At 39.4% G+C, this 15,753-nt stretch overlaps 1 protein-coding gene across 1 annotated transcript in view; it reads left to right on the plus strand.

The window, feature by feature from the left end:
* The window catches only part of LOC136880858 (kinesin-like protein CG14535), a 415,061-nt gene that overhangs the window by 383,757 nt on the left and 15,551 nt on the right, over positions 1–15,753 (plus strand). The window contains exons 6-11 of the mRNA XM_067153399.2: positions 2,498–2,636; positions 4,000–4,162; positions 7,359–8,658; positions 8,825–8,958; positions 11,856–11,991; positions 12,944–13,871. Of these exons, the coding sequence (XP_067009500.2) occupies positions 2,498–2,636; positions 4,000–4,162; positions 7,359–8,658; positions 8,825–8,958; positions 11,856–11,991; positions 12,944–13,871 (2,800 nt within the window). The remainder of the gene's footprint in view (positions 1–2,497; positions 2,637–3,999; positions 4,163–7,358; positions 8,659–8,824; positions 8,959–11,855; positions 11,992–12,943; positions 13,872–15,753) is intronic.

The following is a 15,753-nucleotide window of genomic DNA, read 5'->3' on the forward strand; positions in this document are numbered from 1 at the left end:
AAATTTAGAGATATGTTCTCTTCAAAGTTCCAGAATATCTTCCAATCACATCTTCGATTTATACTTCGACCACATTACAGTTGAACTGGAGTAATTTCATTCCCATATTCCTTGTATGACTACGGAATTGAATTTTTGTATGAGTCGATTGATTCTCAAGAGATTTCAAATGTCGGATATCCAATTCATTAAACTTCAATTAGAGTACCAAATCGTACCTGGCGTTCAGTTGACTGAGTAAAATTTGAGCATCGAACAGCTTTTCTAAAGACCGAAAGAAATGTGACGTCCAAATCATAGTAAATTGGAAGCTTGAAGAAAATGTCCATTCCGTCTCTTTCACATTTAACAATTAATTTACTTTGTTATACAGATCAGTAAATTCTTCACATCAAGACCTAAGCATTATATTTAGTTCCATTTTTATAAAATATAGATTATTTCAATAATACCTGCATGTTATTTGGGTCATCAGTCCACACAGTGTTACGTTTTCATTTCTACGAAACTGCTGGATTGCACATCTGCTGAATTCTGTTTGTCATATGTATACGTGATGTATCCTTACTGTTTTTAATCTTGTCCTTCTTTTAAAAATTAACTGAAGAAGTCCTGTATGTTTCAAGATGTGTCCTATCAATCTATTTCCATCAAATTTCAGCGAAACGTTCTCCTCTAACCAATTCGATTCACTGTCTCTTCGTTTGTGATTCCACAACCAATCACACCTTTACCATTCTTCCGTAACACAACATTTAATAAGATTTTGTTATATTTCATTCTGTGCCGGTTATTGTCTATATTCCGTAAAATGTCACGTTCAACACAAAATTCTACAGAAATGTCTATGCTTGAAGTTTGTTTAAGGATGGCCGTCTTTACGAGGTCAACATTTTCCATCCTCCTTACACTGCCATAATTGGTTATTCTACTGCCCAAGAAACCATATCCATGTACCTCCTTTAAGACAATATTCTAACACAATACTTCGCGAGTTACCTCACTTTGTTTAACTGCATTCATTTACGTGTTTTTCGGATTTATATTTTTTCATCTTGTACTCATTCATTAAAACTGTCGATTCCATTCAGAAAGTCCTTCAAATCTTCTGAAACTCAGGTAAAATAACAATATTTTCAGCTAATCACAGAGTTTTCACTTCTTCCCTGTAAAATGCGATTCCGTTTCCAAGTTCATTTGTGATTTCTTTTCCGACGCGCTGTCGGTGAACTTTTAAAGGGAAGGGAGACCTTCTACAGCCCTGGTTCTTTCTAGGGAGTAACATCTCTTTCGTATCTCTCTCTTCTTATCACTATGCCTTAATTTTTTATAAATATTAGATTCTATCCCCTCGACACTAATTTCCAATAACCCACAGAATATCAGTGTTTGGTCCAATCGCCATTTGCACATGCATTTTCTACATCATCCATATATCATATACGAAGAATTTTCCTTCCACTTTCATCTTGAGATCAGATGTGGTGTCAAGATTGCTTCGCATAATCTTTCATTTCTTCAAAGGAGAGGCTGATCATCTCCCAACTCAAATTCAACTTCTCTCTTCATTCTTCTTTGAACCATACTTCGAATGGATTGCAAGCACGAGATACTGTACTACGAGAGAAGTATATTTCCTTTCTTAGTACCTGCTTTCTTTGGAATGGGAATAATAGCATTCTTTGGATGGTTTCATCAATTCTTGTTGTGCTTAGGATTTTAAATGTTCCAATGTTCTGACCTCAGAATCAGATTTTCCATTTCATCAGCATCGACAAATTCTTGCTTTTTTTCCTAGTACGTTATCATCTGGTTTTTCCCTTGATACAGTTAACATGTTTCTATCGCCAACACTTTGATCCAACACAAACAGTATATGTCAAAGTAACTGAATGGTTGCTTTCACGTGGATTTTGACTTTCTAAGACATTTGAGGAAATGTTCTTGTACTCTAAATTCTATGTGATGTACGTAAAATGTTATTGTGTAATAATACTGCAGTTCAAAAGCGAACATAGTTTAAGATAAAGCACGTGTTTATCATACTTTCTTATCTCTAAACAAAGAAGAAATTAACAAGTCCGGCATGAATCGAAATTCGAGGTTTTTGCAACCAGAAGGAGGATATTATTTTGTTCGCCGATGTGAAGGAGAAAAGGTGGCCCAGCAGTGCGTTCTACTCACAGTTAAACTCTGTGGGGGTGTGATGAATTATGGTATTGACAAAAGAAAGGGAAATACCATCGTAATCGCAGAATACAAATACCATCAGTGTGGGAAGACAACAAAATTGACTATGGGATGTCATATAGGAAGACTAAAAGTGAGGAGACTGGCACAAGTAGTTGTAAGCAATTTCAGATTCATCTATCAGTTTCTTGGTCACCGCTTCCGATTTCAAAACCCTTAGGTTTCATTAATACAAAAGAAAGATATATTTCATATTCGTTAGAGGATTTACATACTTGACATTGTTTGATATTTCTTCTTTCCCCAGTGGCTGGTGGACGGAGTCGTCTTCATCTGATTGATCTTGCAAGTTGCGAACGAGGGAAAGCAAGTGGAGGTATTCCTCTGTCTGGCTTGGGGAATGTACTACTCGCCATCTTCAACGGGCAGAAACACTTGCCTCACCGGTAAGTATTAGCTGATTTATTCTAAAAGAAGATAATCACTTAACAGCTAAATATCCTATTTGAATTCAAATAGATCTACCTATATTTAACATAACGCAGCAAATTTCCAATAGATAGATATATAGATCGATAGATAGATAGATAGATAGATAGATAGATAGATAGATAGATAGATAGATAGATAGATACTGTATACAGAGTGGTCATAAAAAACATGAACTAGGTGCATAAGTCTTAGGAGGTTGGTCATACTGATAAATAATTTGAAAATATAATTAGATATCTTGCACCGTTGTCATTTCATCAGCTGTTGAAGTTAACCAATCAGATCGCTTCGTGGGCGAATTCAAATGGACTTTGCGAGGCGATGTTGCTAAATCTGTTTGAGAGCCATGCCGAGAAATCAGCGCCAAACATACCGTGGGTTCCAGCCGATGACACCGTAGCGTGCCTGTTAAGGCGCAGTCCTGTCAACTTGGAGGTTCGTGCTCAGTTCCCTCCCATGTTTCTTTTCGATTGGTGATCTCAAGCCAATCTTAGGCCACGTGCAGATTTATCAACATTGCCTCACAAAGCCTACTTGAATTCACCCGCGAAGCGAAGATGTGAAGTGCGTTACATAGGAGGACGCTCAGAGTAGCCTCAACATATTGTGTAACCGATAATGAAGTGTTAAAGAGAGCTAGAGCAGAACGAGAGTTGGTAAACATCATCAAAGCCAGGAAAACAGCTCATTTATGCCATGTCCTACGAGATAGAAAGTACGGGCTTCTACACTTCATATTACAAGGAAAGACAGAAGACCACTAATGTCATGATTCCAAATGTACAAAGACTGGCTTTCCATTAACAACACCGAAGCAACTCTTCAAGTTGGCTTAAGAAATGGGCGCTTTCTCCAGGGTGATCACAAACGTCTGGGGGACCGGATATGGCACTTGAAGAAGAAGAAGAAGAAGAAGAAGAAGAAGAAGAAGAATACTTGTGAATCATGTTCGGAAATGAAACCCTTGATTCGTATTACTAAAATACTCGTATAGTAGCATATTGAATTGTTATTTTCGTAGCGCGATAAATGTATAAATAATCACAGCAATAGAAATAGCTTTTGCGTTATTAGGCCGTGTGAGTGTGCAGCGTTTCACCCAAAACATGCCATTTGGGCTCGTCAGTTGGGCTGGCACACCTTTCCAAGGCGATGCTTCCAACCCAAAAGCTGGTTCTATTTCTGTGAGTTTCGATCTGAGGCCGACAAATTCCTAATTAGCGAAGTTTAAGAAATTTTAGTTTTCATTCAGAATCGTTTTTCTCACCCTGCATACAAGACAATTGAGCTAAGTTCCCTATTATTTCCTTGTTTCAGAGAACATAAGATCACTCAGCTGTTGAAGGAGTGTCTCAGCTCGTTAACATGTCATGCGGCAATGATCGCTCACGTGTCTCCTTACGCTCAGCACTACACAGACACGTTGTCAACAGTTCAGCTCGCATCTCGGATCCATCGAATGCGTCGTCGCAAGATAAAGGTAATGTATTAAGAAACCTAACTCCTTTTTTTAATATTCCAAAGTAAAACAGAAGTATATTTAGTTCAACACTCAGATTCTGATTTTTTACAAACAAAATATACAAACAAAATTCCACCTGGGTACTTGACATAGAATGCAATATATACAGATTTTCTCACGTGCTTCTATATCCGTAGTATTAAAAGGAGCGTTTTGACAGATAGGGCTCGAGGGAGGAACATTACACGGTGTTACCACATTCCTGCAATCCTTTCTCTTTCCCTTCGCCTCCGGCTCACTTCTTTGTTCGTTCATATCGCTGTGTTCTGTTGTACGTAACTCAGAATTAAGAGGTTTGCCATTCCAAGCAATATGAGCCGGCCAGCAGGCTTATCTCCATGACAACCCCTAAATTTAGAATTCCATGCAGAATGAACAACATGTGGAGAATGCGACGTTCGTGCACACGAAACCATGGCAACTCCCTACAATAAAGTGAAATGTGAGAATCCTATCGCAGCTGAGTTAATGTTGTGTTGTGTGATATTTTTGTGCAAGAATACTTTTCCTTTAGTGCTCTAGGAATAATAACACTTAGTTCATACATGAAACTCTTGAATTCGCTGACATCAGTATTTTCCCTTAAATCCTCCTCAACGGATGGTTATCGTTTGTACTTCTTCTAACACAATAACCACAGAGAAAGCTAGATCTACATTAGCAGTATAGTGTATTGCTAAGAAAAGACCGGTGGCAATTTGAATTATTAAACAAAGGCCGAGGAGAGATCCAAAGTTTCATCAAGCGGAAATATTGGAGGGGGCAGGCAGATCTACTAAGGCGTTATTAGCAATTTTAAAAAGAGGGTGTGGTACTCGTATAGGTTTGGTCATTAAAATTTTTGTCGTAAAGGACCTTGAAAGATGTTTGTAATTTTTACAATTACGATTAAAGTAAGAAATAAGTAGTTTACTAATATTAAGGTAATAAGATGATTAGGTTTCCGACTTGTTGGCTGAACGGTCAGCGTACTGGCCTTCGGTTCAGAGGGTCCCGGGTTCGATTCCCGGCCGGGTCGGGGATTTTAACCTTAATTGGTTAATTCCAGTGACACGGGGGCTGGGTGTATGTGTTGTCTTCATCATCATTTCATCCTCATCACGACGCGCAGGTCACCTACGGGAGTCAAATAGAAAGACCTGCACCTGGCGAGCCGAACCCGTCCTGGGATATCCCGGCACTAAAAAAGCCATACGACATTTCATTTCACCACCAACATCACCACCGCCATAATCACTGCTACTACCGCAAAATCCGTGACATTTCTGAAACAAATACTTAGCATTTTCCTTGCGGTTTCCAATCTAAGAACAGATGAACCAGACAATTTTACACAGTCCTTTGCAACTAAATCTTCAACTCTGCTTAACTCAGAATATAATTAATTCAAATCATTTTAAACAGTGAACTTAAAAGTGTAAAATTAATTGACTTGAAATGATTTCTGAATACACGAACAGACCCACTTTAAAGCTACTTTCATCTTTTTGTTCGTAATGTTGCGTAAACTATCAAATATTGAAGTACAAGTAAAATACTAGTTTCAGCCTATTATGATCAGTAATTTTAATAGATTATGTCTAAGATATGCTTTATATACGCCTATTTATAGAAGAACTGGACATTAAAGGTAACCTTGGTGCTTGTCCATATTGCTGGAAACCTCAAGAAGACATTAAACTACCATTGATGCTTTCACGGCCCGTACTTATAGACATGATACTGTATAGGCTTTTGGGCTTCTGCCGTGTCAAGAAAATAAGGTGAAATTCTTCTGTCCCTTCACTATAGTTATTTCGTCTCGGTGTTTTCCAAATTCGTACATTCCTCATCGCCAGATGTTTCATTCCAGGCTTGTGTCAATGTCATACACCTGTCAATGTCATATGTTACGTACATGTTATCTAACCCTCTTAGACTGATTCTGATGGTTCGGTCAGCTTCCGTTTCGAGCGCTAGCGCCGTACCACGTCCGGGCAGCCATCTAGTGACGAATGAACGTACCATTTCCACTTCTATTGTTTGTTTTGTTTGTCCAACTTTAGCCTACAAGGTATTCCTTGTAGGCTAAGGTCCAACCCTTGTCCCGTTTTTCTACGGGGTCGGGTATGAGGTGAGATAAATCTGTTGTGGCGGGTTTTATGACTGGATGCCCTCCCTGACATCAACCTCATCAGATGAGTTAATGTGATGAAATGAATGACGTAATATATGATAGGGAGAGGGTGAAACCCGGTGCCGGCACATAGCCTACTCCTGTCGAATAGCACCAAGGGGTATGCTCAAGGCTTAACGTCTCCATCCGACGGACGATTCACCATCAACAGCGTCATATGCCCTCACTCCATATGAGCACTGCGGATAGATTTGGAATTTAATCCAGGCTTTTGGCACGCAATCTAATGATTATAAATTGTATACCACCACCTCACCTACCCTGCCAGCCAACATTCTGATGGTGAAATTTTTTCGACCAGCGGGACTCGAACCGGCTAACCTCGGTGTCACACCGTTTTAGACTTCAACGTCTTAACGACCATGGTCACCGACGTCTAAATTTCAAAAAGTCATTGTTTAAGAAGCCTTTCTTGTCGATATTTTCTTCTGATGTCGCAGAGCACAGTTCTCTGCGAAACGTAAAGGATTTCACCTTATTTTCCTGACACGGCATAAGCCCAAAAAGCCTATACAGTATCATGTTTACTTTAAACTAGTTCTTGGATTAGAAATACAGGTGGATGGTAACATTCTAGAACAGGTTTTAGATTTAGTGCTATATTAAAAATTGTGTAACATTAGACCACAAATCTCCCAACGCACTCCGAAAACCATAAAAGTAGTTAGAGGGATGTAGAAACAATAACATTATCTTCCAGCGCAGCAAATCCTATGCACACTTGACTTAGATTATGGTAATAGAGGCTTAAGAAATCTTGAACTGAATATAGAGTAGCATATGCCTGTTGTTTCAGTACATGTGGTAGGATATAACTGTCAGACACTTATCTGACAATTATTCGTGATGCCATTATCAAATATATGAATCATACCATCAAATTACTTCATTGAACTGCTTCCTATAGTTAGTTTTTAACAAGCAGTACATGTTTATGAATGGCTTTGTTATTACTAATTCAGTGACTTTAATCTGCAGTTTGCAGGTGCCCCTGCTGCCAACTCTAGTGAGGATGCTGCAAGGCTTCAAGCCCAGGAAAATGGTCAATCAACAGGCAGCAGTGATGTGGATCCGTCAAGCAGTGAACAATCAGCTGACACAGTCATCTATGTGGGCCCGTCTGATGATGCTACAGATGGGGAACATCCGCCTGTGTACCTTCCAAGTCTCAATTCTGGTGACAACCGTTGTGCTATGGGGAAAGCTCTCAGAGGATCCAGTGCGGAAACTAGGCCTACGAGTAATAATACACTAGTTCAGAGTGGACGGCATTCTGCTTCTACATCAACCAAGCAATCAAGTCCGCAGAAAATTGTCAGTGGAAATGAAGGTAGCCCATCTCATCGGAGCACTTCGAAAACACCCATCCAGTCTTCTAGTGCTGTTAAAACTACCTCATCTAGTCACAATGTTAGCAACAAATCATCGCCAGTAAGAAGTATAAACAAGCATAGTAGCAACAAGATTCCGTCAGCTACTGCAGGTGATCAGCTGGTGACATCGCAAAGTGGTAAAGTGGCAGCACCCAGTGCCATCTCGACAAGTGACGAACAGTGGATTGATGGACCAAGAATATCCAAGTCCAAAGTGGCCGAGGCAAGGAATTTGTTGAAAGATAGCCATAAAAAGAAAGAGACTTGGATAGATGGCCCATTGCAATCTATGAAACCAACCGGAAGTGGACATGCTAGTGGAAGTTACGGGTTCATGGACAGTCATAAGAAGAGTATGATCCGTAAATGGGTAGAAAACCAGACTGTAGAAATTCAGAAGCAATTGCCGTCTAAGAATGTGAACTCTGAACGTCCTCCAACAACAGGAGCTTCCCAACAACTTCCAGTTACCATCACCAAAAATCAGAATGAGGAGAGACTTGGGGCTAATATACCAAAAGAGGTGCAGGAGAGTGTCAAAGTAGATAGTACAGTGGATTATGAAACACGGACAGAAGAACCAAGTGTAGTTGAAAGTTTCGAACTAGAAAGGACAGAGGGAACAAACCTAAGTGGGGTATCCGTTAATTCTGTGTCTAGAGAAAATGGTATTCAAAAGTATGAAGATGGTAATCATGTTACGCAGGAAGAAAGGGAACAAGAAGATGAGGATGTTAGGGTCAGTAAAGGAATGGTAAATGAAGAACAGTACGTCCAAGACGAAACTTCAGAAGATAACAGAAGTGAAGAGGAGGAAGGTTATCCAGAGGAAGGAGAAGATTACAGCGAGGATATACCTCCTGCTCTGGAACTGTTCCATTCTCACAACACAGGAATCAGGAAAGGTAATATATTAACAGATAATATAAAAAATGTTAATTATTTTGTCGAATAAACACCAGACAACTTTTACATTTAAATATTTTGTATTTAGGAATAAAATAGTGAATTTTACTTCATAACATATCCCTCAGTTCTTTCTTTTTACGAGGAAATTACTCTCCTTCACAGATGCTCCAATCAAAAACATGGACATGGGACTAAGAATTATCGAAGACCAACAAGACGTCTATGGTGAAGAAGTAGAAATTATTGAGGTCGAGGAACCATATGAACCTGTCCCGATGCAGGACTCCTGTCTGCAGGTATTGTTTTTACTCATCTTGTATTAATTTTATATGCCTTTACTGGCGAGATGTAGTGTTTACAATAAACTATGTCTTCTGGTATGGGCCAGAATAAATTTGTTACTTTCATTGACCTGTCTCAGTCTTATCCTTGGCTTTGACAATATGGAAGTGACCGAGGTATGAGCGATGCCAGTAATATCATTACTTATGCAGCCAGTCCCTGTTATGAATGGAGTGAAAATATCGCTCATAAGGTCGGCTGGTGCATGCATTTCAATGGGCTTGGCAGACTGATATGTAATAGCAACTTCCGACTCGGTGAGGAAAGCATTGGGAAAAAACGACCTGACTTCTCATTTCCCTAGTATGCCCCTTCAGTCACACTTAGGCTATCTATGACAGCTGTTTGGCGGAGCTGTGGAGGATCAAACTAGCCTTCGGGCTGAATACCCAGCATACATACATTAACTTTGAATAATAATTTTCCGGTTTAAAAATACATTTATAGGGTTAACCGTTCGATGTAACTAACTGATATACTTCGAATTGATAGACATTGATGACAACCGAGTGAGTTGGCCGTGCAGTTAAGGACACGCAGCTGTGAGTTTTCACTAGATAGTGGGTTCGAACCCCCATCACGGCAGCCATGAAATTGGATTTTCGTGGTTTCCTATTCTCACACCAGGCAAATACTGGGACTATACAATAATTAAGGCCACGGCCACTTTTTTCCCACTCCTAGCTCTTTCATATCCCATCGTCACCATAAGACCTATCTGTTTTGGTGCGACGTAAAAAAATATGAATCTTTGAAAAATATTTAAAGAGGCTATATGATTAGAGTTGTAGTGCATAGATGTTTTTGTTTTGCTTTTGTAGTGGTTTTAAAGTTGCACTAAGATATCGAAGGTTCGTAAAGGTCGGAGAATGGGCCGTCCCACCATAGTGGGAAATTTGGACCGGTTACCATTCTGTCTCTCAGACCGCTGGAAATGGTTTGGTTTAAATGAAAAGAGGTATACCGCGCAGACATACGCATAGCATCGCTCACATACAAAGTATTGAGCTTTGAACACTAGAGACAGTATTTGTGATCAGAATTCTAATTCTCGATAGTCTTCATATGCTACTTTCTGACTGCAGTCTAAAAATTCAATTTAATTTGTAGTCTACTACTTGGAAACTTTCGGAAAATTCTTTGGCAATTTCCTCCTACGTTCCATTATTACATCTAAGATAAAACTCATGAACACTATCAAATTCCATTCCTGTGGAGGCGACCTTTGTGACGCACCTGGTTACTTCTTACTCTGTTCCCATGCTTGCCGTTCGATGGAAGACGGGTTCGGTGATACTGTATTTGAAGGATAATTGAGAGGACGTTAACAGGTTTCATTGATATTCTTATCCTTTATTATTATTATTATTATTATTATTATTATTATTATTATTATTATTATTATTATTATTATTATTATGTCCGGCTCCATGGCCTAATGTTGACCGTGCTGGCCTTTGGTCCAGAGGGGCTCGGGTTCGATTCTCAGCCGAGTCGGGGATTTTAACCTTCATTGGTTAATTCCGATAGTTCGGTGGCTGGGTGTGTGTGCTGTATTCATCATTAGATTTCATCATAGGTGGGGCCCCATCCTCACAGACGCGCAAGTCTCCTATACGGCGTCAACTCGAAAGACCTACACCAGGCCTCTTCGAAGACCACACGCCATTATTATTATTATTATTATTATTATTATTATTATTATTATTATTATTATTATTATTATTATTATTATTATTATTCACAACCTCGTCCCCATATAAGGAGTGCGATTGAACTTAATTAGCAGATGAATTTGCGTTCTTCTCTTTCCAGAATCTTTTCATGCTCTCGCTGTTTTTCTTCCGTTCTTCCCTCAATGCAGTGATGGTTCTCATCGTTTTTTGGGTTTTTCAGCAAAATGATGTTTGTTCACCAGTGTTCTAAAGCTAGGCCAGTCCCATATCATTCCACCTGTTATGCTGATTCCTTGAAGGTCTTTTTCAATTTTGATTATTCAATTATTGTCTTTTAGTGAGCAGGGATAATATATTTTTAATAAGTCTTACATGCATATTGGACCATCATGATTATCCTTTTTTGTTTTGTTTTTATAAAGTTGTAGTTAGTTATTCTCCTCCAAGGATCAAGGTTTCTGATTTACATAATTTTTCAGGCGTAATTACAGTGTTATAGTCCGGCTCCATGGCTAAATGGTTAGCGTGCTGGCCTTTGGTCACAGGGGTTCCGGGTTCGATTCCTGGCGGGGTCGGGAATTTTGACTATCATTGATTAATTTCTCTGGCACGGCGGCTAGGTGTGTGTGTGTGTCGTCTTATTCATCACTCATCCTCATAACGACGCGCAGGACGCCTACGGGTGTCAAGTCAAAAGACCTGCACCTGGCGAGCCGAACTTGTCCTCGGACACTCCCGGCACTAAAAGCCATACGACATTTTTTACAGTGTTATAATGTTTGAATTTTGCGTTCTGAGATATTGATTTTTTGTTGTATCTATTCCAAGTGATTCTATAGACTTTTTGTCATGTAAACATTTTGTCTCAGTTTGCTTCAAGATTTAATCTGGATGGTTGAATGATTTCCTCTAATATTTGAAGTTATTTACCTGAGGAATTTTGCCAAACTGAGTTACCAGAGGTTGTTTGTCTAAGAATCGAGGAGATCCACCCATGTATCAGTTCTCCTCATGCGAATTATTATTATTATTATTATTATTATTATTATTATTATTATTATTATTATTATTAATTTTATTATTATTTTTACAGTTGTAATTATCAAGTTGTGTAGTGTGTTGACGATTTGAAATGCAAATTCAAATTAATCAGACTGGCAAATTTTGAATTTCAGGTTACTGAAGAAGACATAGCTTTCTGTATGGGAGAAATAGAAAACCCCTTACCGGAGGTAGACCAGGAAAGTGCAGAAGAACACCCGTTAAGGATTTTGAGTCAAGAAAACCTGACAGTCGTGTCGACATTCACAGGTAAATATACTGTGCTGATCTTTGATCGTAACATTATTTTCTACAGATTTTGTTGTGTCAATGCCTTTCTGTTTTGTTGGTACTGGTGCTAGTCGGAAGGTCAGCTACATACCCTGGCCCCGATTTACAAATGGGCGGACTGGGCATTTGCCCAGGGCGCCAGGTTTTGAGGGGCGGCGGCCGGCGGATCGAGTAATTATGGCCTGCGTAATTACGTCTTAAATTCATTACACTCAAATTAATTTTACATTCCACAAATTATTCCAAATATTTTATTAGCCTATATCAAACGCTTTAAACTATTCTAACTTTAAAACCTGAATTTAAATAAATCTATTTATTTAAATTTTATGAAGGAAATGTGTCTTATTTTTAAAATGATTTACTTACATACGAACTATCAAACTGAACCAACGGCTTTTTTAAATAAAAATAAAAACAGTCCGATTCTTATTTGGCTGTTACCTTTATTTGGCTTGATAAGTTTAATTATGAGAATTAATTGTATTTGCATAATGTGCTGTTTTAAAACTTATAATCTTGAAAATTGTAATATTTAATTTGTAAACAGTTATTTTCTTAGAGGAACAGGAAAACAAGCAGAAAGGGGCGGTGGGGGGGGGCTGCTGAATATTGTTTGCCCAGGGCGCTAACTACTTGAAATCGGGGCCTGTACATACCGCTGCATAAACCCCATATTATGAAATTGTACATCCACTTCCTTTATGTTACACATCTCACTCTTGCAGATATCATTCATTATTTGATACCAAAAGTAGATTTAGTTCTACTTGTAAAATATATGTGACAAAGTTTTGAACCAATTTTTCGAGGGATTTTCCTAAACTCCTATAGCATTTTCCTAGAACCTTGGTATAAATAACGAATATCAACAGACGTTGCGTGATTCACAAATGTTTCAAGCCTTGCGTGTTTTCTTTTTTTTTTACAGATTCAATGTCTGTTGCAACTGACATGGAGAGAAATATGTCTCAACATCGATTCGGTCTTCCGCACGTTCTGGATCACACATTCTACCATCGACCCTTCAGTCTGTACGAGCTTCCAAACCACCAGTATATACAGCATCACTCTGATCCAAGGATGTACCCAGACGAGATGAAGAGGAAACACGAAACGGAGATGGAACACCGGAAACTGTTAGAGCAACAGAACCATTTTGATCGCCTTGCCCAACTGCATGAGATATACAAAAACAAGCATGCCCATTCATCTGACCCCAAGGTAGCTAACCAGTTCCCATCCCCACAGTACCGTCCTCCTTCACGTTATCAGTCCCTATCACTTTCTGATATGCTACAAAACGCAAGTATTAATGACTCTCGAAACTCCGGTGTTGGTTTTTCTGAAAGTGGAAGCATTTACAGTGAACCTGCATATAACCATTATAGACAAACACAGGACCAAAGTAAGATCTGTGATAATTGTAAAATGAGTTTCAATCGGACTAGTAGTTCAAATCTGTTTTACCCCCCTTTACTATCCAACAGAAGTGATAAACATTTGGGACGCAGTGTTTTTGGAAGTGGCAATATCTGTGACCGTGATCCATTTCAGTACTGTAATAAAATTCCAAATGGTGGGTGTAATATTTCATCTTTGAGGCATCCCGATGGAGCGTCGAATCCCAACTTGAAGGAAGTTGAACGAGTACCTGGCAACGGAGCATCCACGTCTGACCATGAAGAAGAGACTGAGGTGTGGAAAAAGGCTCCACTATGTGAAGACGTTCGTACGGTGACTGGGAAGGCTAGCAGCGAAGGTGTTGATGACGAATTACCTCCAACTCTTCCACCACCGTTACGCCCACCTGGGTCATCTCGACTTCATCGACGCCTTTTCGACAAGGCGTGCTCCAGGTTAGGATCTTCAGGTGAACTCTAATGTTCCTATTTAACTTCTTGTCATTATCTCTGTGTCAACTGATCTGTTTTCAGAACATGAGAGCACAATATTACATCTGGTAGTGTTTTGATTTAAATAACTAATGCTTAATGAATACTGAATTTTCACGACCGCATCGTGGTCGAAATGGACTTTCAACCTATTAGGTTGTATTCTGTACATTTTCTACGTGTTGAAGAGTACAGAAGAAAAATGGCCAATGGATACCTGTGGGATCCGAACCTATAACCTCCCGATTTCACGTCGGTTGCTCTATCAGTTGAGCTGTGGTGGCCTAGGACATCCTTGTTCTGTAGGAAAGGATCTAGGCTACTTGTCTGGCACTACTGCCATCACACTGTAGAGTGCGTGCAAGTCGCCCGTTGTGGGCCAAGTCAATGAATACTGAATTTTCACGACCACATTGTGGGTTCGGATCGCACTGGTATCTGGCTGGCCATCTTTGTTTTGTACTTAACATCCCTTCAGCAATTACTAAATGTACGTAACATGATCTAATAGGTTGAAAGTCGATTTCAAAGTAATGCTTACATTTATATTTTTAAAATGTACTTCAGTTTTATTCATTTAATGATAAATATGCGTCTTTATTCCTTCCTTTCTCTTTTTCCTTTCTTTTTTTATTAATCCGTTTACTCTCCAGGGTTGGTTTTCCCATCGGACTCAGCGAGGGATCCCACCTCTACCTCCTCAATGGCAGTGTCATGGGATGTGAGACTCTGGGACGGGGATAAAACTGGGGAGTAGGACCAGTACCTCGTCCCGGCAGCTTCACCTGCTATGCTGTGGGGTGATGGGAAGGTTGGAAGGGATAGACAAGGAAGAGGGAAGGAAGTGGTCGTGACCTTAAGTTAGGTACCATCCCGGCATTTGCCTGGAGGAGAAGTGTGAAACCACGGAAAACCACTTCGAAGATGGCTGAGGAGGGAATCGAATCCCCCTCTACTCAGTTGACCTTCCGAGGCTGAGTGGACCCCGTTCGAGCACTCGTACCACTTTTCATTTTCCGTAGCAGAGTCGGGAATCGAACGCGGGCCTCCGGGGGTGGCAGCTAATCTCACTAACCACTACATCACAGAGGAGAGATACATATACATATGAGGAATATTTTGTATGAATCAGATTCAGGATTAAAGGAAATCTAAATATTGTTCTAGGTTGTCAGGGATGTTATTTTACCCCATAAAATCAATTTCTTGCTCTGTGTCCTAAAACCATTCAATGTTGGTAAATATAGATGGGTAGGAAAATTAATTCTTATAGTCATTATTATTATTATTATTATTATTATTATTATTATTATTATTATTATTATTTTATAAGTTAGTTTTTAATTGTTTCTCAGTAACTGTAAATTGTATTAGTTCCATATATTTATTAATCTGGTATTAGTGTAAGAGAAGACTTCCCTAAACCAAACGAAGTAAGACAAAATAAATTTTTAAAAATCTCTGTAACTGTTTGTTAACAGGGAAACACCAGAACCGTGATTGTTGGCATATTCCATTCCTGTTTTGTGACACACGATTGAGCGTGTCGACGTTGTTCTGAGGTATCTGTGCCCCTTTCGTCCATATTTATTTTGTGACCGTAGAGTGCCATTCATTGGGTGTATTATGCCGATACTCGAGACGCAGTTGGCTTCAAAAATCCAGTGAATGAAGTGCCTTTCGGACCTTCATTGTCATGCCTCGTTCAACCACCCTAGCCTCACACCACCTGCGACACAGCTAGGACAGAGACTAGGTAAACGTCCACGCTATCATAAAATATCAACTTGCGTCATATGCCATGCGTTTCTATGAAGTGTATTTGTTATTCGCTAAGTTTCCCTAA

Source organism: Anabrus simplex, chromosome 9 (genome assembly GCF_040414725.1).
Source record: "Anabrus simplex isolate iqAnaSimp1 chromosome 9, ASM4041472v1, whole genome shotgun sequence".
Classification (NCBI taxonomy): Eukaryota; Metazoa; Arthropoda; class Insecta; order Orthoptera; family Tettigoniidae; genus Anabrus; species Anabrus simplex.